The sequence below is a fragment of the Bombina bombina genome, chromosome 2 (genome assembly GCF_027579735.1).
Source record: "Bombina bombina isolate aBomBom1 chromosome 2, aBomBom1.pri, whole genome shotgun sequence".
Classification (NCBI taxonomy): domain Eukaryota; kingdom Metazoa; phylum Chordata; class Amphibia; order Anura; family Bombinatoridae; genus Bombina; species Bombina bombina.
The window spans coordinates 206,846,973-206,870,394 of NC_069500.1; the positions used below are offsets into that span (position 1 = coordinate 206,846,973).

The following is a 23,422-nucleotide window of genomic DNA, read 5'->3' on the forward strand; positions in this document are numbered from 1 at the left end:
ACAAAATTGCTTAATATTCCCTTCAAGGGTAAAACTCTCTTCGGGCCAGAATTGAAAGAGATTATCTCAGACATCACTGGGGGAAAGGGCCACGCCCTCCCACAAGATAGGCCTTTCAAAGCCAAGAATAAGTCTAATTTTCGTTCCTTTCATAATTTCAGGAACGGACCGGGCTCTAATTCTGCATCCTCTAAACAAGAGGGTAATACCTCACAGACCAAACCAGCCTGGAAACCAATGCAAGGCTGGAACAAGGGTAAGCAGGCCAAGAAGCCTGCCGCTTCTAACAAAACAGCATGAAGGAGTAGCCCCCGATCCGGGACCGGATCTAGTGGGGGGCAGACTCTCTCTCTTTGCTCAGGCTTGGGCAAGAGATGTTCAGGATCCCTGGACGCTAGAAATAGTTTCTCAGGGTTATCTTCTGGAATTCAAGGAACTACCCCCAAGGGGAAGGTTCCACATGTCTCACTTATCCTCAAACCAAATAAAGAGACAGGCATTCTTACATTGTGTAGAAGACCTGTTAAAGATGGGAGTGATACACCCAGTTCCAACGGCGGAACAAGGAATGGGATTTTACTCAAATCTGTTTGTGGTTCCCAAGAAAGAGGGAGCTTTCAGACCAATCCTGGATCTAAAGATCCTAAACAAATTTCTCAGAGTACCATCGTTCAAGATGGAAACCATTCGAACGATTCTACCCACAATTCAGGAAGGTCAATTTATGACTACCGTGGATCTAAAGGATGCGTATCTACATATCCCTATCCACAAGGAACATCATCAGTTCCCAAGGTTCGCCTTTCTGGACAAACATTACCAGTTTGTGGCTCTCCCATTCGGGTTAGCCACTGCTCCAAGGATTTTCACAAAGGTACTCGGATCCCTTCTAGCGGTTCTAAGACCGAGGGGCATTGCAGTAGTACCGTACTTGGACGACATTCTAGTACAAGCGTCGTCTCTTTCAAAGACAAAGGCTCACTCAGACATCGTTCTGGCCTTTCTCAGATCTCACGGATGGAAGGTGAACATAGAAAAAAGTTCCCTGTCTCCGTCGACAAGAGTTCCCTTCTTGGGAACAATAATAGATTCTTTAGAAATGAGGATTTTCTTGACAGATGTCAGAAAGTCAAAACTTCTAAACGCTTGTCAAGCTCTTCATTCTATTCCTCGTCCTTCCGTAGCTCAGTGCATGGAAGTAGTAGGATTGATGGTTGCAGCAATGGACATAGTTCCTTTTGCGCGAATTCATCTAAGACCATTACAACTGTGCATGCTGAAACAGTGGAATGGGGATTATACAGACTTGTCTCCAGTGATTCAAGTAGATCAGCAGACCAGAGACTCACTCCGTTGGTGGCTAACCCAGGATCACCTATCCCAGGGAATGAGCTTCCGCAGTCCAGAGTGGGTCATCGTCACGACCGACGCCAGCCTAGTGGGCTGGGGCGCGGTCTGGGAATCCCTGAAAGCTCAGGGACTGTGGTCTCGGGAAGAGTCTCTTCTCCCGATAAACATTCTGGAACTAAGAGCGATATTCAATGCTCTCAAGGCTTGGCCTCAGCTAGCAAAGGCCAGATTCATAAGATTCCAATCAGACAACATGACGACTGTTGCGTATCTCAATCATCAGGGGGGAACAAGGAGTTCCCTGGCGATGAAAGAAGTGACCAAAATAATACAACGGGCGGAGAATCACTCCTGCCACCTATCTGCGATCCACATTCCAGGTGTGGAAAACTGGGAAGCGGATTATTTGAGTCGTCAGACATTCCATCCGGGGGAGTGGGAACTCCACCCGGAGATCTTTGCCCAGTTGACGCAACTATGGGGCATTCCAGATATGGATCTGATGGCGTCCCGTCAGAACTTCAAGGTTCCTTGCTACGGGTCCAGATCCAGGGATCCCAAGGCGACTCTAGTGGATGCACTAGTAGCGCCTTGGACCTTCAACCTAGCTTATGTGTTTCCACCGTTTCCTCTCATTCCCAGGCTGGTAGCCAGGATCAAACAGGAGAGGGCCTCGGTGATCTTTATAGCTCCTGCGTGGCCACGCAGGACTTGGTATGCAGACCTGGTGAATATGTCATCGGTTCCACCATGGAAGCTACCTTTGAGACAGGACCTTCTTGTTCAGGGTCCATTCGAACATCCAAATCTGGTCTCCCTCCAGCTGACGGCTTGGAGATTGAACGCTTGATTCTATCAAAGCGTGGGTTTTCAGATTCCGTGATAGATACTCTGGTTCAAGCCAGAAAACCGGTAACTAGGAAGATTTACCATAAAATATGGAAAAGATATATCTGCTGGTGTGAATCCAAGGGATTCCCATGGAATAAGATAAAGATTCCTAGGATTCTTTCCTTTCTACAAGAAGGTTTGGATAATGGATTATCTGCAAGTTCTCTAAAGGGACAGATTTCTGCTTTATCTGTCCTACTGCACAAACGACTGGCAGTTGTGCCAGATGTTCAAGCATTTGTTCAGGCTTTGGTTCGGATCAAGCCTGTTTACAGACCTTTGACTCCTCCCTGGAGTTTAAATCTAGTTCTTTCAGTTCTTCAAGGGGTTCCGTTTGAACCTTTACATTCCGTAGATATTAAGTTGTTATCTTGGAAAGTTTTGTTTTTGGTTGCTATTTCTTCTGCTAGAAGAGTTTCTGAGTTATCTGCTCTACAATGTACTCCACCCTATCTGGTGTTCCATTCAGATAAGGTTGTTTTGCGTACTAAGCCTGGTTTTCTACCAAAGGTTGTTTCCAACAAAAATATTAATCAAGAGATAGTTGTACCTTCTTTGTGTCCGAATCCAGTTTCAAAGAAGGAACGTTTGCTACACAATTTGGATGTAGTCCGTGCTCTAAAATTCTACTTAGAAGCTACGAAAGACTTCAGACAAACTTCTTCTCTGTTTGTCGTCTATTCTGGTAAAAGGAGAGGTCAAAAAGCAACTTCTACCTCTTTCTTTTTGGCTTAAAAGCATCATCCGATTGGCTTATGAGACTGCCGGACGGCAGCCTCCTGAAAAAATCACAGCTCACTCCACTAGGGCTGTAGCTTCCACATGGGCCTTCAAGAACGAGGCTTCTGTTGATCAGATATGTAAGGCAGCGACTTGGTCTTCACTGCACACTTTTGCCAAATTTTACAAATTTGATACTTTTGCTTCTTCGGAGGCTATTTTTGGGAGAAAGGTTTTGCAAGCCGTGGTGCCTTCCGTTTAGGTGACCTGATTTGCTCCCTCCCTTCATCCGTGTCCTAAAGCTTTGGTATTGGTTCCCACAAGTAAGGATGACGCCGTGGACCGGACACACCAATGTTGGAGAAAACAGAATTTATGCTTACCTGATAAATTACTTTCTCCAACGGTGTGTCCGGTCCACGGCCCGCCCTGGTTTTTTAATCAGGTCCGATGAATTATTTTCTCTAACTACAGTCACCACGACACCATATGGTTTCTCCTATTTTTTCCTCCTGTCCGTCGGTCGAATGACTGGGGTGGGCGGAGCCTGGGAGGGACTATATGGCCAGCTTTGCTGGGACTCTTTGCCATTTCCTGTTGGGGAAGAGATATTCCCACAAGTAAGGATGACGCCGTGGACCGGACACACCGTTGGAAAAAGTAATTTATCAGGTAAGCATAAATTCTGTTTTAGACAGGCTAAGTACTTTAAGGAAACATTCAGACAAAGTGGCTAATATCCCACTCAAGATTTAAATTGGTGGTAACCCTAGTCTTAAGTCTGTATATCCAATACAATTTCTTTTTATCAAGTATGTTATATTTGTTTCCATCCCTAGGGGGAGTTTTTGCCACATCAATGATTTTTACAGATAAATCACTATTACTAGTAAAGTGAGTGAGACTGTTAAATCTTTACAGTAATTTTTAACATCATTTACATGTTTTCTTATCCTCACATTGACTTCCCTTGTTGTCTTACCGACATACTGGACATGGCAAATATTGCATTCTAATAGATAGACTGCAAATGTAGTTTTACTGTTGGCATAGAGTCCAATATCATGTCACTTCATCAACAGATGATCTAAATGTGTTAGTTACATCCATCATGTTACATGTTAAGCAAGTTTTTGCTCCACGTGTAAAACTCCCTTTCCTTCTTAACCAGTGATCACACCTGGTGGTCATTGTATTTAGAACCATGCTCGGAACCAATCTAGATGCCAGAGTCAATGTTTTTTTTGGAACATCTAGATTGGCTCCGAGCATGGTTCTAAATACAATGACCACCAGGGGTAAAATTCTGTATGTTTCACTTTCTCTCAGGGGGGGTTTGGGTTAATACGTTTAGGCAATTTATCCTAGCATTTGTTTACTTTACCGTCCCCCATAAGATTCTCAGCAGTCACTTTTGTTAAAGGTGGGATAACAGTTTTGCATCAACACTCATGATAATAATTCTTTGCCATAGTAACTTAATTGAATCAGTGATAAACCACTTCAAGGGAAGAGAAAAGGGCAGGCTTTCCTATTCTCTCTCAACTGCATATGTGCAAACAGAGTTTGTGCTATATCTGAATATTAGTTTGGGGTTCTTTTGTTCTGGGGGACAGGGAAATCAGTGAAATGAATAAACATAAAACAATATACTCATTTGACAAAATACAGCTGCTACTTTCATTGCAAAATGATTCTCAGATATGAAGGTTCAAAATCATGTAGTTTACAAATTTGTGTTTAGTGGTCCTTTAAGGGTTATAACTTTACCTTTTATCATATGGATCTGTAAACAAAAGTTATTTTTTATTCACATGCAACTCTATATTTACAAAGTGCTTATATTTGATTAATTTTTGAAACTGAGAACACTTTTAGCACACTTTTTTATTTTAATAAAAGCTTATTGTAGATGTATTAATAAAATTATAATTTAATTTATATATAAAACTAAAGTTTAACTGTATTTTTTAAGGGCTGGAAATAAAACAGAGTTGTTCAAGGATCTTAAAAACTTTCCTAAAATAAGTCAAAGGAAAATGGAAATACAAGAGGTGTTTTCGCGAATGCATAGGCATTTAGAAGATGTACGCAAAATGTTGAAGAATCAGTGTGCATCATTCACTTCTGTATCAGGACAAGAGGTGATGTATAACAAATGAATTAGAAAACACACATTCAAGGTTTTCATTTTGAACCAGAATGCCAAGGCCTTACTGCATAGTGATATTTGTTGTGACAGAATTATCACATTGCTTTAGTTTGTACAACATAATTACCCAAATCATACTTACTGCTTCTACTTAACTATCATTAAGCAGAAGTAGTACTTAACTATTATATATAATATATCTGTTTTTAATGTGTTATCAGCTTTTTTCAAAATATTTTCACAGCAATCTGTGAGAATTTTCAAAGTGTCTGCGTTGTAACTAATTGTAATCTCAACCAATGTTAAAATGTGCTTACATGCAACCAGAATCATAGAGGATGTATAAGCTCATTGAGAATTTTAAATAAGGTGCACTTTAGTTTATAGTTTAACGTTGAAACAATTTCACTTTTGGACCATGTGGTATTTTGGTGTATTATATGCTGAAAGAAAGGGTTAGCGATATAAGCACGGATCTAATAAAATAAAATATATAACCCACTAAAACACTCGTAAGTAGGCTATTACTATATAGCTCCTATAAAGATGGCAATAATATTGGGTAATATACTGAAATGGTGGATACTATGATGTGCTAATAAAGTTTAACAGTATGTTGTGCTAGCTATCAGTGCTCCACAAAAAAGGGTTAAAAGTAGGGCAAATATAAAACAAAAAAGGCTGCTGAATACAATCCAAATATTTAATATGTGTAATACAATGTAATAAAATGTAATAAAATAAATACATGAGGGGACGTCCCCCTTAAAACACAGATAAAAAGGGGGGAGGTTGCAGAAATAAAAACTAAATGTAAAAGCCTAATTGGCAACAAGATTATTCTGCAACATGTAACAAGCCTAGTTTACAGCAACAAGCCTAGTTTACAGCAGGTTAGGTTAGGCTATAGAAATAAATAACTCATTCTCTAGAGATAAAACAAATGTGTGGTCAAATAAAACCAAATACCAAGCGTTCTAGCTGGTAGTTAAATCTCGTTAAATGCCTCAGATTCAGGGGTATTTTGGTGTATTAACAAAAGTGTCTCAGTAGTAGATCTCAACCAACCTGGTGAGGGTGCAGTGGTCTAGGGAAGAGTCTTGGCATTCGTGGGTATGCTTTGTCTGTAACTGTGTGGGGTTTGCATTGTACCATTCTTTATAGAAATATCTGAGCTTGAATACTGGTGCACTGGCCCTCACTGCATTTGTGTGAATGCCACCGAAAAACAGTAAAAACATTTACTAAAAGCATTTTTGCTAATCAAAGTATATTGTAAAAATGCTTTAGTTTAAAGCTGAAATGCACCCATGCACATTTCAATTTTGACCTTTCTATCCCTATCATTCTATCATTATTTTTATCCTACCAATAAAGTACAGTAGAAAAGCTGTCCAAGTCTGAGTTATTAACCTATTTAATTGTAGATAGTGCACCTCACAATAATTTCATAATTATCTATCTTACGGGTAGATTTAGATTTCTCCAACATTGGTGTGTCCGGTCCACGGCGTCATCCTTACTTGTGGGATATCTCTTCCCCAACAGGAAATGGCAAAGAGTCCCAGCAAAGCTGGCCATATAGTCCCTCCTAGGCTCCGCCCACCCCAGTCATTCTCTTTGCCGTTGCACAGGCAACATCTCCACGGAGATGGTTAAGAGTTTTTTGGTGTTTAAATGTAGTTTTTATTCTTCTATCAAGTGTTTGTTATTTTAAAATAGTGCTGGTATGTACTATTTACTCTGAAACAGAAAAGGATGAAGATTTCTGTTTGTGAGAGGAAGATGATTTTAGCAGACAGTAACTAAAATCGATTGCTGTTTCCACATAGGACTGTTGAGATGAAGTAACTTCAGTTGGGGGAAGCAGTTAGCAGACTTTTCTGCTTAAGGTATGACTAGCCATATTTCTAACAAGACGATGTAATGCTGGAAGGCTGTCATTTCCCCTCATGGGGACCGGTAAGCCATTTTCTTAGTCAAACAAACAGAATAAAGGGCTTATTATGGGCTAAAAAACTGGTAGACATTTTTATGGGCTAAATCGATTGCTTTATTTGGGCATTTTATTCATATTTATGCTGACAATTTGCATTTATAAACTTGGGGAACGTTTATTAAACGGCAGGCACTGTGTTAGACACCTTTTCCAGTCAGGGGGCCTTCCTAGTTGTAGACTGAGCCTCATTTTCGAGAGCAGGGCATGCAGATGCATGTGTGAGGATCTAAAAATTGCTGGAAAAGCTTCTAGAAGGCGTCAATTGGTATCGTATTCCCCTCTGGGCTTGGTTGGGTCTCAGCAAAGACTATAGCTGGGACTGTATAGGGGTTAAATTTATAAACGGCTCCGGTTCCGTTATTTTAAGGGTTAAAGCTCTGAAATTTGGTGTGCAATACTATTAATGCTTTAAGACACTGTGGTGAAATTTTGGTAATTTTTGAACAATTCCTTCATACTTTTTCACATATTCAGTAATAAAGTGTTTTCTGTTTAAAATTTAAAGAGACAGTAACGGTTTTGTTTTAAAACGTTTTTTGTGCTTTGTTGACAAGTTTAAGCCTGTTTAACATGTCTGTACCTTCAGATAAGCTATGTTCTATATGTATGAAAGCCAATGTGTCTCCCCATTTAAATTTATGTGATAATTGTGCCATAGCGTCCAAACAAAGTAAGGACAGTACTGCCACAGATAATGAAATTGCCCAAGATGATTCCTCAGATGAGGGGAGTAAACATGATACTACATCATCTCCTACTGTGTCTACACCAGTTTTTCCCACGCAGGAGGCCCCTAGTACATCTAGTGCGCCAATGCTTATTACCATGCAACAATTAACGGCTGTAATGGATAACTCCATAGCAAATATTTTATCCAAAATGCCTACTTATCAGAGAAAGCGCGATTGCTCTGTTTTAAACACTAAAGAGCAGGAGGGCGCTGATGATAATTGTTCTGTCATACCCTCACACCAATCTGAAGGGGCCATGAGGGAGGTTTTGTCAGATGGAGAAATTTCAGTTTCAGGAAAAATTTCTCAACAAGCTGAACCTGATGTTGTGACATTTAAATTTAAATTAGAACATCTCCGCGCACTGCTTAAGGAGGTGTTATCTACTCTGGATGATTGTGACAACTTGGTCATTCCAGAGAAATTATGCAAGATGGACAAGTTCCTAGAGGTTCCGGTGCACCCCGACGCTTTTCCTATACCCAAGCGGGTGGCGGACATAGTAAATAAGGAGTGGGAAAAGCCCGGCATACCTTTTGTTCCCCCCCCCTATATTTAAGAAATTATTTCCTATGGTCGACCCCAGAAAGGACTTATGGCAGACAGTCCCTAAGGTTGAGGGGGCAGTTTCTACTCTAAACAAACGCACTACTATTCCTATCGAAGATAGTTGTGCTTTCAAAGATCCTATGGATAAAAAATTGGAAGGTTTGCTTAAAAAGATTTTTGTACAGCAAGGTTACCTTCTACAACCAATTTCGTGCATTGTTCCTGTCACTACAGCAGCGTGGTTCTGGTTCGAGGAACTAGAAAAGTCGCTCAGTAGAGAGACTCCATATGAGGAGGTTATGGACAGAGTTCACGCACTTAAATTGGATAACTCTTTTATTTTAGATGCTGCTTTGCAATTAGCTAGATTAGCGGCGAAAAATTCAGGGTTTGCTATCGTGGCGCGCAGAGCGCTTTGGCTAAAGTCTTGGTCAGCGGATGTGTAATCCAAGACAAAATTGCTTAACATCCCTTTCAAAGGTAAAACTCTATTTGGACCAGAATTGAAAGAGATTATTTCAGACATCACTGGGGGAAAGGGCCACGCCCTTCCACAAGATAGGTCTTTCAAGGCTAAAAATAAGTCTAATTTTCGTTCCTTTCGCAATTTCAGGAACGGACCGGCCTCTAATTCTGCATCCTCTAAGCAAGAGGGTAATGCCTCACAACCCAAACCAGCCTGGAAACCGATGCAAGGCTGGAACAAGGGTAAGCAGGCCAAGAAGCCTGCCGCTGCTAACAAAACAGCATGAAGGAGTAGCCCCCGATCCGGGACCGGATCTAGTGGGGGGCAGACTCTCTCTCTTTGCTCAGGCTTGGGCAAGAGATGTTCAGGATCCCTGGGCGCTAGAAATAGTTTCTCAAGGTTATCTCCTGGAATTCAAGGAACTACCCCCAAGGGGAAGGTTCCACATGTCTCACTTATCCTCAAACCAAATAAAGAGACAGGCATTCTTACATTGTGTAGAAGACCTGTTAAAGATGGGAGTGATACACCCAGTTCCAATAAAGGAACAAGGAATGGGATTTTATTCCAATCTGTTCGTAGTTCCCAAAAAAGAGGGAACTTTCAGACCAATTTTGGATTTGAAGATCCTAAACAAATTTCTCAGGGTACCATCGTTCAAGATGGAAACCATTCGAACGATTCTACCCACTATCCAGGAAAGTCAATTCCTACATATTCCTATCCACAAAGAACATCATCAGTTCCTAAGGTTCGCTTTTCTGGACAAGCATTACCAGTTTGTGGCCCTCCCATTCGGGTTAGCCACTGCTCCAAGGATTTTCACAAAGGTGCTAGGGTCCCTTCTAGCGGTTCTAAGACCGAGGGGCATTGCAGTAGTACCTTACTTGGACGACATTCTAATACAAGCGTTGTCCCTGTCAAAAGCAAAGGCTCATACAGACATCGTTCTAGCCTTTCTCAGATCACACGGATGGAAGGTGAACATAGAAAAAAGTTCTCTGTCTCCGTCTGTCAAGGGGCTGATTAACTATCTCAGCTGCACTTGTAATATGGGTTGGATTCTCAGTTGCGGAACTAGTACTGAAGTGTATCACAGTGTATTCAGGCTGTAACATACGGTAAAGTAACAGCAATGAATATGTTGTGAGTTAATCTAGTAAATTGCTACTATTCCCAAATGTTATGTTTAGCACAAAAGGGAAACATATAGCAGCAGCAAATTAAACATAAGGACAGAACTATACTAATGATAAACCCTATGGTAGACTAACATAAATCTGACAGCTAAACCTAAAATGAGTAAGGAATCCTGTTACTTCACAGGAGAGAGGATACAACAAATTATATATGCAGCACTGTGAACACAAGAGTCTCTGCTATCTTATGAGGCATGAAAACTGTGCAGCGGAGGATAGCGCTGAGTGCGCAAGTAGCAGCAGCAGTTCAGAACTGAATCCAGTGAGCCGTTCCCTGTTACGTCACAGGTGGGCGTGAAGTAGTGCCGTGTAACGGCGAGTAACTTTGATTCCGGTAAGGACGTTTGTTGTAGGCTGTAGTCCGTAGGAGGAATGAAGGTTGGTGCAAAGAGTCGCTCTAATGATTGCGGAAAGTAAAGAGCGGTTGCCACAAAGTTTCAAGTGTTGGGCTGAGCTGCTAGTAGACAGCGTGAAACAGCGGACACTTGTAGAAAAGGCAGATTTCAATCTAACTGATTTCCAGATTAGGTTTTCAGAGAATGTAGCTGGGAATCCGTTGTCACTTCCACAGCATCAGGATATAGCGAGGAATCAGGTTTAGAGGGTAGCTTGTATTGAATAGAGGAAACAGACAGGAACTGCAGGGAGGTGAGACATGCACATCTGCAAACAAAATACTAAGCACCTGTCTGCACTTGACTGATAGGCTTTATAGGGAAAGTGGGTGGAGTGTAGTAAAGGTAATTTCCTGACATCACCCCCTCCTCAAAGAAGCGCTCCCAGAGCTTGAGGTCTCGGTCTATCCGGATGTCTACGGTGAAAGAGGGAGACAAGAGCCAGAGCATGAAGATGGGTAGAGGGCTCCCAGGAATCATCGTCCGAGGAATTACCCTTCCAGCGGATGAGATATTCGAGAACGCCACCCCGGTGACGGGAATCAAGGATCGATTTCACCTCATACTCCTCCGAGTCAGGAAATTGGGAAGAAGGAGGCATGACAAGATGGGTACCACTACCTCGTGAAGCTGGCTTCAGTAGGGAGACATGAAAACTGGGGTGTATACGCAAAGTAGCAGGTAAGTCCAGTGTTACAACATTGGGGTTTATTACCCTAGTGACAGAAAAAGGACCAATGTATAATTTACCCAGTTTCTTGGTAGGAACACGAAGCTTGAGATTTTTCGTAGATAGCCAGACGAGGTCTCCCACAGCATAAGATGGGGGAGTACGGCGCCTTAGGTCGTAATGGTGCTTCTGAGACTTTTGGGCTTGGAGGATGTTCTCTCGAAGGGTCCGGAAAGTTTCCAGCAGGGAGTTGGATAGATCATCAACTTTGGGTGAATTGGGAATAGACCCAGGTGAAATATGGATAGTGGGATGGTACCCGTAATTGGCGAAGAAAGGTGTCATCTTCGTTGTAGAATTGAGAGAGTCGTTGAATGCGAATTCGGCCATAGGTAGGAACCGGACCCAGTCGTCTTGATGTTGCGAACAGTAGGCTCGTAAAACTGTTCGAGCCACTGGTTTGCACGCTCCGTTTGGCCGTTAGTTTGGGGGTGGAAAGAGGTGCTGTACCGATGATCTATTTGGAGAAGAAATGAGAGTTGTTTCCAAAATTTTGAAGTAAATTGTGTTCCGCGATCAGATGTTAGGATACGCGGAACTCCATGTAAGCGGACTACGTTCTGTAGGAATAAGTCTGCGGTTTCTGAAGATGAAGGTACTTTATGAAAGGGGATAAAGAGTGCCTCTTGGTGAACAAATCTATAGCAACCAATATGGTATTTTGTTTAGATGAGAGGGGAAGTTCCACGATGAAATCCAGCCCTACGTGTTGCCACGGTTTGTCTTGGACGTTTATGGGCATGAGAAGACCATATGGCGGTCTATTCTCGGATTTTGTTGTTGTACAGACCACACAATTTTTTACGTATTCAGAGACGGACTGGGTTAAGTCGGGCCACCAGTAACCTCTCTAAATCTTTTCTGCAGTTCTGGTAATGCCTTGATGTCCTGAGGTAGGGGGAATGTGGTGACGTCCGATGATGGTTTGTCTGAGAGAAGGCGGTATATACAGTTTTTGGTCATGATAGTAGAGACCATCCGATCCTTTAGTAAGCTTGTGGAGTGGTAATTGGATGTCTGACAACAAGGAATCTCGTAACTGGTTTGGAAGCGGATCAGAAAGCCGAATGAATCGCTCAGTGGGTATGATCTGCTTTATGAAAGATGGAGAAGTAGGACTGTCCACCATCCTCGAAAGAGCATCAGCTTTATGGTTTTTGTTTGCGGGTTTGTAGACTATGTTGAAATTAAAGCGTGTGAAATACAAATACCACCGGATTTGTCGTGAGGATAGGGTTTTTTTCGTTTGTAGGTACTCGAGGTTTTTATGATCAGTAAATATGGTTATTGGTTTCTCAGTGCCTTCAAGGAGATGCCTCCAATGTTCTAATGCACGTTTGATGGCAAGAAGCTCCTTCTCTCCTATTGGGTAATTGCGTTCGGCAGGTAACATGAGCTTCGAATAGTACGCAACTGGATGAATGGGTCCAGAGGAAGTAGGTCTCTGGGAGAGGACTGCGCCTATAGCAAAATCCGAGGAGTCAATGTATGGTAGGGACGGATCAGGAAAGGCTAGGATTGGGGCAGTGGTGAAACGGTGCTTTAAGTTGTTGAAAGCTTCTGTAGCCTGAGCTGTCCATTGAAAAGGAGTCTTGGTAGCAGTGAGACGTGACAGAGGTTTGGCAATTTGTGAGAAATTTTTGATGAACTTCCTGTAATAGTTTGCGAAGCCAAGGAAGCGTTGTACCCCTTTTCTATTTTTTGGCCTGGCCCAGTCCCTAACAGTTTGAACCTTAGTATCTTCCATCTTTATTCCATCAGGACTAATGTGGTACCCAAGATATGACAGCTCTGTGGTATGGAAGGTACATTTCTCCAATTTTGCAAAGAGATGGTGTTCTCTTAATCTCTCAAGGACCTTCCTGACGTGTAAAACATGCTCTTGTTCTGAGTTGGAAAAAATTAGAATATCATCAAGATAAATTACAAGACATGTGTCTAGAAGATCTCTGAAAACGTCGTTGACGAAGTGCTGAAAGGTAGCAGGGGCATTGCATAGCCCGAAAGGCATAACCAGATATTCAAAATGCCCGTATCTTGAGCGGAAAGCTGTTAGCCACTCGTCCCCCTTTCTGATGCGGACTATGTTATACGCCCCACGTAAATCAAGTTTTGTAAAGATTTTTGCCTGATAGAGCCTTTCGATAAGTTCGGGGATGAGGGGTAACGGGTAACGGTTCTTAATGGTTCTCTTGTTCAATTCACGGTAATCTATTATTGGTCTGAGGCTGGAATCCTTATTTCGGACGAAGAATATTCCCGCCCCAGCGGGAGACGTTGAGGGACGAATGAAACCCTTCCGTAAGTTCTCATCGATGTAAGCCTTCAGATGTTCTAACTCAGGTTGGCTGAGAGGGTAGAGGTGACCATAAGGTATTGTAGCACCTGGTTGCAATTCTATCGGACAGTCGTACTCACGGTGTGGTGGTAAAGACTCTGCCTGTTTTTTACTGAACACATCAGAGAAATCTAAGTATTGTTGAGGAAGAGTTGGTGGAGCTTCTGTGAGTTGTAAACAGCAATCTGTCTGGAGGTGGCAATGTTGCTTGCAATAGGGAGAAGAGAAGGTAAGTTGTAAGCTACCCCAGTTAATCTGGGGCTGGTGTCTTTGGAGCCACTGTAAGCCGAGAACAACTGGGAATAGAGGAGATGGAAGGACGTCAAATGATAAACACTCAGAGTGTCCATCGGTAGTAGAGACTCGTATGGGGAGTGTATGATGTGTAATAGGACCAGAAGAGATGGTAGAACCATCAATAACACGAATGGAGACAGGGTTGAGTTTGCTAATAAGTGGAATTTTATTTCTTTTAACCAACTCCTTATCTATATAGTTGCAATATGCACCAGAGTCGATGATGGCTTCAATGTTGCAGGTTTTGTCTACTCCCCACTGTAAAAGTAAAGAGAGATTACAGTAAGCAGGTTGAATTCCAGTGACATGAGAAGAGAAGAAATTGAACTTACTTTTCCTAGACTTGAGCAGGATATCACAGTCCTGTATGGTATGTGCAGGGTTAGCACAGTACATACAAAGTTGTAGGTTTCTACGTCTAGATCTTTTGGTAGGTGAAAGTGGACCACGAATCACACCAATCTCCATTGGTTCTGGTTGTTGTTTGGGTGGCGTGGTGCCTGAGACTCTGTTCGAGGTAGAGGGAAAGGGGTCAGACTGAGCTCTTTCCTGTCTTCTTTCTCTGAGCCTTCTATCTATCTGTATGGCGAGTTTCATGAGGGCTTCAAGTGTAGAGGGAAGGTCGATTCGTGCCAGTTCGTCTTTCAACTGGTCCGAGAGACCAAGGCGGAACTGGTTTCTCAGAGCCACAGTATTCCACTGGGAATCAGATGCAAACTGCTTGAATTCAGTTATATACTCCTCCACGGCCCTACGGCCTTGCTTTAGGCACCTCATCTTTGTTTCAGCGGTGAGCTGTACGTCAGTATCTTGATACAACTCGTCCATAGTGGTGTAGAAATCATCCAGAGAAGACAGGATGGGATCATTGCTCTCATAGCAGGTATCGGCCCAAACCCTGGGCTCACCTCTCAGGAAAGAGATGATTGTGAGAACCCTAATACGGTCATTATTATAGGTTTTGGGTTTGAGGTTGAATAATAAATTACAGGCATTTTTGAATTGCCGGTACTGTTTTCGGTTGCCTGAGAAAAGATCTGGTAGAGAGACCTGCGGTTCTGGTGTGGAGTCTGGTACTGGTGATTTGGACATGGAGTCCTTTATTATTCCGCGTAGCGTCTGATTCTCCATCTGTAGCTCGCGTAGGCCATGACTTAACTGGTCGACTCTCTGTGATAGATTGTAGACTATCTGAGGGAGTTCCGCTGGATCCATCTTAAGGCTTAGTATTATGACAAGGGGCTGATTAACTATCTCAGCTGCACTTGTAATATGGGTTGGATTCTCAGTTGCGGAACTAGTACAGAAGTGTATCACAGTGTATTCAGGCTGTAACATACGGTAAAGTAACAGCAATGAATATGTTGTGAGTTAATCTAGTAAATTGCTACTATTCCCAAATGTTATGTTTAGCACAAAAGGGAAACATATAGCAGCAGCAAATTAAACATAAGGACAGAACTATACTAATGATAAACCCTATGGTAGACTAACATAAATCTGACAGCTAAACCTAAAATGAGTAAGGAATCCTGTTACTTCACAGGAGAGAGGATACAACAAATTATATATGCAGCACTGTGAACACAAGAGTCTCTGCTATCTTATGAGGAATGAAAACTGTGCAGCGGAGGATAGCGCTGAGTGCGCAAGTAGCAGCAGCAGTTCAGAACTGAATCCAGTGAGCCGTTCCCTGTTACGTCACAGGTGGGCGTGAAGTAGTGCTGTGTAACGGCGAGTAACTTTGATTCCGGTAAGGACGTTTGTTGTAGGCTGTAGTCCGTAGGAGGAATGAAGGTTGGTGCAAAGAGTCGCTCTAATGATTGCGGAAAGTAAAGAGCGGTTGCCACAAAGTTTCAAGTGTTGGGCTGAGCTGCTAGTAGACAGCGTGAAACAGCGGACACTTGTAGAAAAGGCAGATTTCAATCTAACTGATTTCCAGATTAGGTTTTCAGAGAATGTAGCTGGGAATCCGTTGTCACTTCCACAGCATCAGGATATAGCGAGGAATCAGGTTTAGAGGGTAGCTTGTATTGAATAGAGGAAACAGACAGGAACTGCAGGGAGGTGAGACATGCACGTCTGCAAACAAAATACTAAGCACCTGTCTGCACTTGACTGATAGGCTTTATAGGGAAAGTGGGTGGAGTGTAGTAAAGGTAATTTCCTGACACCGTCGACAAGAGTTCCCTTCTTGGGAACAATAATAGATTCCTTAGAAATGAGGATTTTTCTGACAGAGGTCAGAAAATCAAAACTTCTAAGCTCTTGTCAAGTGCTTCATTCTGTTCCTCGTCCTTCCATAGCGCAGTGCATGGAAGTAGTAGGGTTGATGGTTGCAGCAATGGACATAGTTCCTTTTGCACGAATTCATCTAAGACCATTACAACTGTGCATGCTCAAACAGTGGAATGGGGACTATACAGACTTGTCTCCAATGATTCAAGTAGATCAGAAGACCAGAGATTCACTCCGTTGGTGGCTGACCCTGGACCATCTGTCCCAGGGAATGAGCTTCCGCAGACCAGAGTGGGTCATTGTCACGACCGACGCCAGTCTAGGGGGCTGGGGCGCGGTCTGGGAATCCCTGAAAGCTCAGGGTCTATGGTCTCAGGAGAAGAGTCTCTTCTCCCGATAAACATTCTGGAACTGAGAGCGATATTCAATGCTCTCAGGGCTTGGCCTCAGCTAGCAAAGGCCAGATTCATAAGGTTCCAATCAGACAACATGCCGACCGTTGCGTATATCAATCATCAGGGGGGAACAAGGAGTTCCCTGGCGATGAAAGAAGTGACCAAAATAATACAATGGGCGGAGGATCACTCCTGCCACCTGTCTGCGATCCACATCCCAGGTGTGGAAAACTGGGAGGCGGATTTTCTGAGTCGTCAGACATTCCATCCGGGGGAGTGGGAACTCCATCCGGAGATCTTTGCCCAAATAACTCAATTATGGGGCATTCCAGACATGGATCTGATGGCGTCTCGTCAGAACTTCAAGGTTCCTTGCTACGGGTCCAGATCCAGGGATCCCAAGGCGACTCTAGTAGATGCACTAGTAGCACCTTGGACCTTCAACCTAGCTTATGTATTTCCACCGTTTCCTCTCATTCCCAGGCTGGTAGCCAGGATCAATCAGGAGAGGGCCTCAGTGATCTTGATAGCTCCTGCGTGGCCACGCAGGACTTGGTATGCAGACCTGGTGAATATGTCATCGGCTCCACCATGGAAGCTACCTTTGAGACAGGACCTTCTTGTTCAGGGTCCATTCGAACATCCAAATCTGGTCTCCCTCCAGCTGACGGCTTGGAGATTGAACGCTTGATTCTATCGAAGCGTGGGTTTTCAGATTCTGTGATAGATACTCTGGTTCAGGCCAGAAAACCGGTAACTAGAAAGATTTACCATAAAATATGGAAAAGATATATCTGTTGGTGTGAATCCAAAGGATTCCCATGGAATAAGATAAAAATTCCTAAGATTCTCTCCTTTCTACAAGAAGGTTTGGAGAAAGGATTATCTGCAAGTTCTCTAAAGGGACAGATCTCTGCTTTATCTGTCTTACTACACAAAAGACTGGCAGCTGTGCCAGATGTTCAAGCATTTGTTCAGGCTCTGGTTAGGATCAAGCCTGTTTACAGACCTTTGACTCCCCCCTGGAGTCTAAATCTAGTTCTTTCAGTTCTTCAAGGGGTTCCGTTTGAACCTTTACATTCCATAGATATTAAGTTACTATCTTGGAAAGTTTTGTTTTTGGTTGCAATTTCTTCTGCTAGAAGAGTTTCAGAGTTATCTGCTCTGCAGTGTTCTCCGCCCTATCTGGTGTTCCATGCAGATAAGGTGGTTTTGCGTACTAAGCCTGGTTTTCTTCCTAAGGTTGTTTCTAACAAAAATATTAACCAGGAGATAGTTGTACCTTCTTTATGTCCGAATCCAGTTTCAAAGAAGGAACGTTTGTTACACAATTTGGACGTAGTCCGTGCTCTAAAATTCTATTTAGAGGCTACAAAAGATTTCAGACAAACATCTTCCTTGTTTGTTGTTTATTCTGGTAAAAGGAGAGGTCAAAAAGTGACTTCTACCTCTCTTTCCTTTTGGCTTAAAAGCATCATCCGATTGGCTTATGAGACTGCCGGACGGCAGCCTCCTGAAAGAATCACAGCTCACTCCACTAGGGCTGTGGCTTCCACATGGGCCTTCAAGAACGAGGCTTCTGTTGATCAGATATGTAAGGCAGCGACTTGGTCTTCACTGCACACTTTTGCCAAATTTTACAAATTTGATACTTTTGCTTCTTCGGAGGCTATTTTTGGGAGAAAGGTTTTGCAAGCTGTGGTGCCTTCCGTTTAGGTAACCTGATTTGCTCCCTCCCTTCATCCGTGTCCTAAAGCTTTGGTATTGGTTCCCACAAGTAAGGATGACGCCGTGGACCGGACACACCAATGTTGGAGAAAACAGAATTTATGCTTACCTGATAAATTACTTTCTCCAACGGTGTGTCCGGTCCACGGCCCGCCCTGGTTTTTTAATCAGGTCTGATGAATTATTTTCTCTAACTACAGTCACCCCGGTACCATATGGTTTCTCCTATATATATTTCCTCCTGTCCGTCGGTCGAATGACTGGGGTGGGCAGAGCCTAGGAGGGACTATATGGCCAGCTTTGCTGGGACTCTTTGCCATTTCCTGTTGGGGAAGAGATATCCCACAAGTAAGGATGACGCCGTGGACCGGACACACCGTTGGAGAAAGTAATTTATCAGGTAAGCATAAATTCTGTTTTCTGCATTAGGGTTAAAAAGCAGCGTTAAGGGTTCCTAACGCTGCTTTTTAACGCCCGCTGGTATTTAGAGTCAGGCAGGAAAGGGTCTACCACTCACTTTCTTTCAGCGACTCGAGGCTACCGCAAATCCCCTTACGTCAATTGCGTATCCTATCTTTTCTATGGGATTTGCCTAACGCTGGTATTACGAGTCTTGGAAGAAGTGAGCGGTAGAGCCTCTACCGACAAGACTCCAACCGCAAAAAAAAGTCAATAGTTAAGAGCTTTATGGGCTAACGCCGGAACATAAAGCTCTTAACTACTGTGCTATAAAGTAAACTAACACCCATAAACTACCTATGAACCCCTAAACCAAGGCCCCCCCACATCGCAAACTCTATAATTAAATTTTTTAACCCCTAATCTTCCGACCGGACATCGCCGCCACCTACATTATCCCTATTACCCCTAATCTGCTGCCCCTAACATCGCCGACACCTATAATATATTTATTACCCCCTAATCTGCCCCCCCAACGTCGCCGCCACCTACCTACACTTATTAACCCCTAATCTGCCGACCGGACTTCGCCGCCACTATAATAAATGTATTAACCCCTAAACCGCCGCACTCCCGCCTCGCAAACACTATAATAAATTTTATTAACCCCTAATCTACCCTCCCTAACATCGCCGCCACCTACCTACAATTATTAACCCCTAATCTGCTGCCCCCAATGTCGCTGCTACTATAATAAAGTTATTAACCCCTAAACCTAAGTCTAACCCTAACACCCCCCGAAGTTAAATATAATTTAAATTAAACTAACTAAATTTACTATAATTAAATAAATGAATCCTATTTAAAACTAAATACTTACCTATAAAATAAACCCTAATATAGCTACAATATAACTAATAGTTACATTGTAGCTATTTTAGGGATTATATTTATTTTACAGGCAACTTTGTATTTATTTTAACTAGGTACAATAGCTATTAAATAGTTAATAACTATTTAATAGCTACCTAGTTAAAATAATTACAAAATTACCTGTAAAATAAATCCTAACACCTAACACTACACCATCATTAAACTAATTAAATAAATTACCTGCAATTATGTAAACTAAAATACAATTAAATAAACTAAACTATAATACAAAAAAACCCCACTAAATTACACAAAATAAAAAAATTACAATAAGTTTAAACTAATTACACCTAATCTAAGCCCCATAATAAAATAAAAAAGCCCCCCAAAATAATAAAATGCCCTACCCTATCCTAAATTACAAAGTAATCAGCTCTTTTACCAGCCCTTAAAAGGGCTTTTTGCAGGGCATTGCCCTAAAGTAATCAGCTCTTTTACCTGTAAATAAAAATACAATACCGCCCCAACATTACAACTCACCACCCACATACCCCTACTCTAAAACCCACCCGATTCCCCCCTTAAAAAAACCTAACACTACCCCATTGAAGATCACCCTACCTGGAGCCGTGTTCACCCAGCCGGGCACCGATGGGCCAGAAGTGGACATCTGGAGTGGCAGAAGTCTTCATCCGATCGGGGCAGAAGAGGTCCTCCAAGCGGCAGATGTCTTCATCCAAGCGGCATCTTCTATCTTCAATCAACCGGAGCGGAGCCATCTTGAATCCAGCCGACGCGAGCCATCCTCTCCTTCCGATGTCCTAACAGCAAAAGAAGGTTCCTTTAAATGACGTCATCCAAGATGGCGTCCCTCGAATTCCGATTGGCTGATAGAATTCTATCAGCCAATCGGAATTAAGGTAGGAAAAATCTGATTGGCTGAGGCAATCCGATTGGCTGATAGAATCCTATCAGCCAATCGGAATTCGAGGGACGCCATCTTGGATGACGTCATTTAAAGGAACCTTCATTCGCCGTTAGGACATCGGAAGGAGAGGATGGCTCCGCGTCGGCTGGATTCAAGATGGCTCTGCTTCGCTCCGGTTGATTGAAGATAGAAGATGCCGCTTGGATGAAGACATCTGCCGCTTGGAGTACGTCTTCTGCCCCGATCGGATGAAGACTTCTGCCGCTCCGGATGTCCACTTCTGGCCCATTGGTGCCCGGCTGGGTGAACACGGCTCCAGGTAGGGTGATCTTCAATGGGGTAGTGTTAGGTTTTTTAAGGGGGGATCGGGTGGGTTTTAGAGTAGGGGTATGTGGGTGGTGGGTTGTAATATTGTATTTTTATTTACAGGTAAAAGAGCTAATTACTTTGGGGCAATGCCCCGCAAAAAGCCCTTTTAAGGGCTGGTAAAAGAGCTGATTACTTTGTAATTTAGGATAGGGTAGGGCATTTTTTTATTTTGGGGGGCTTTTTTATTTTATTAGGGGGCTTAGATTAGATGTAATTAGTTTAAACTTATTGTAGTTTTTTTATTTTCTGTAATTTAGTGTTTGTTTTTTTGTATTATAGTTTAGTTTATTTAATTGTATTTTAGTTTGCATAATTGTAGGTAATTTATTTAATTAGTTTAATGATAGTGTAGTGTTAGGTGTATTTGTAACTTAGGTTAGGATTTATTTTACAGGTAATTTTGTAATTATTTTAACTAGGTAGCTATTAAATAGTTATTAACTATTTAATAGCTATTGTACCTAGTTAAAATAAATACAAAGTTGCCTGTAAAATAAATATAAATCCTAAAATAGCTACAATGTAACTATTAGTTATATTGTAGCAATATTAGGGTTTATTTTATAGGTAAGTATTTAGTTTTCAAAAGGATTAATTTATTTAATTATAGTAAATTTAGTTTGTTTAATTTAAATTATATTTAACTTAGGGGGGGTTAGGGTTAGACTTATGTGTAGGGGTTAATAACTTTATTATAGTAGCGGCAACGTTGGGGGCGGGAGATTAGGGGTTAATAATTGTAGGTAGGTGGCGGCGATGTTAGGGATTGCAGATTAGGGGTTAATAAAATTTATTATAGTGTTTGCGAGGCGGGAGTGCGGCGGTTTAGGGGTTAATACATTTATTATAGTGGCGGCGATGTCCGTTCGGCAGATTAGGGGTTAATAAGTGTAGGAAGGTGGCGGCAACGTTGGGGGGGGGCAGATTAGGGGGTAATAAATATAATATAGGTTTTGGTGATGTTAGGGGCAGCAGATTAGGGGTTCATAGGTATAATGTTGGTTGTGGCGGTGTCCGGAGTGGCAGATTAGGGGTTAATAATAAAATGCAGGTGTCAGCAATAGCGGGGACGGCAGATTAGGGGTTAATAAGTGTAAGGTTAGGGGTGTTTAGACTCAGGGTTCATGTTAGGGTGTTAGGTGTAGACTTAGAGAGTGTTTCCCCATAGAAAACAATGGGGCTGCGTTAGGAGCTGAACGCTGCTTTTTTGCAGGTGTTAGTTTTTTTTTCAGCCAGCTCAGCCCCATTGTTTCCTATGGGGATATCGTGCACGAGCACATTTTTCCAGCTTACCGCTACCGTAAGCAACGTTGGTATTGAGAGTTGAAGTGGAGCTAAATTTGGCTCAACGCTCCCTTTTCTGAGGCTAACGCAGCCATTCAGACAACTCGTAATACCAGCGTTGTCTTAAGAGTCCACTGGGAAAAAAAAGGCTTGTTAGCACCGCGGGTCTTTACCGACAAAACTCTAAATCTAGGCGTTAGTATTTCTTCTCATGGTATATAAACTAATTCATCATTTTCTGGTATTACTTTAAAACTCATCTAAAAAGTTATCCTAAAAATTAAACATCTGGTTGTAAATATTAAGATTATAAAAAGCATCAAGTCTTTAGAAAACCATAAATTACTGACTACTGATTTAAATTGTGATTTTAAATCAATTCCATCTTTCTGAAAATGCAACCAGTTAGGGAAACTCGTATTTTAGTTTTGTAATTTAGAGATCTGTCTCACAATAGTTTAGTTTGGGTATTTAGCCCTTGAGCCTTGTTTTTTTTTTTTTATATTTTTTTCGAGGGGAGGGGTGCTAATCAAAACCTCTTAATTTAAAATTGATGAACAGAATTTTTAAAACGACAAGCTTTTATATTTATCTTATGTAAAGGATTTAACCAGCTCTTTTGAAATTATTATTTGAACTCCTTTTTAAGCACATTTCTTCTGTGTGGAATGGACTGAATGTTTGACACTTTCTTTCGTAAGAGAATGAGCGTCCATAGGTGTCCATAGCATGTGGCATATACTTCCCGCCACCAGAAAGGAGGTCAAGAATTCTCACAAAAGCTTTAATCCCTCCCACCTCCTCTCCCACTCAGTTTGTTCTTTGCCTCCGAGATGAGAGTTTGAGAGAGGTGCTGTGCAAGCAAGATTTTATTATTTTCTATAATTTATTGAGAGCTCAGAACCTCTCTTCCATGTTTGCCCAGGGAAGACTTCAAGATAATTTCTCCAAGATTCTGATTGAAACAGGGGTAAAGGAATACCTCAGTTATTGCATGGCAGTACCCTCACGGGTAAATCTCTGCCATAACTGCCATAAGATATCTGCAGGTATCCTCTGCAGTATATTTACTTGCACTGGATGGACTTTCTACTGGATCAGCATTCCGTGAGGGAGAAAGGCCTCAGCTGGTATGATACTGTGAGGAGGTTAGGGTGTGTGGAACAGATACACAGAACAATGAAAGTCTTAGCTGATTGATAAGCAAAAGAACATTTGGTAGTTCAGATTGAAGCTCACAGAAACAGCAAGTTTGAACATAGGCCTTATGCAAATCACTAAAGTCCAAAACAAGGTTCAGAATACTTTTAAGTAGTTTGCAGACACTGGTGCTTGAATTGAACAGTAAAGGGTGACGTTGACACAGAATACCTGATTGGTGCAGCTGGTTT

The 23,422-nt window shown here is 42.2% G+C and overlaps 1 protein-coding gene across 1 annotated transcript in view; it reads left to right on the forward strand.

The window, feature by feature from the left end:
* The window catches only part of MSH3 (mutS homolog 3), a 756,380-nt gene that overhangs the window by 411,390 nt on the left and 321,568 nt on the right, over nt 1–23,422 (forward strand). Inside the window, exon 18 of the mRNA XM_053699713.1 lies at nt 4,937–5,105. Coding sequence (XP_053555688.1) covers nt 4,937–5,105 — 169 coding nt within the window. The remainder of the gene's footprint in view (nt 1–4,936; nt 5,106–23,422) is intronic.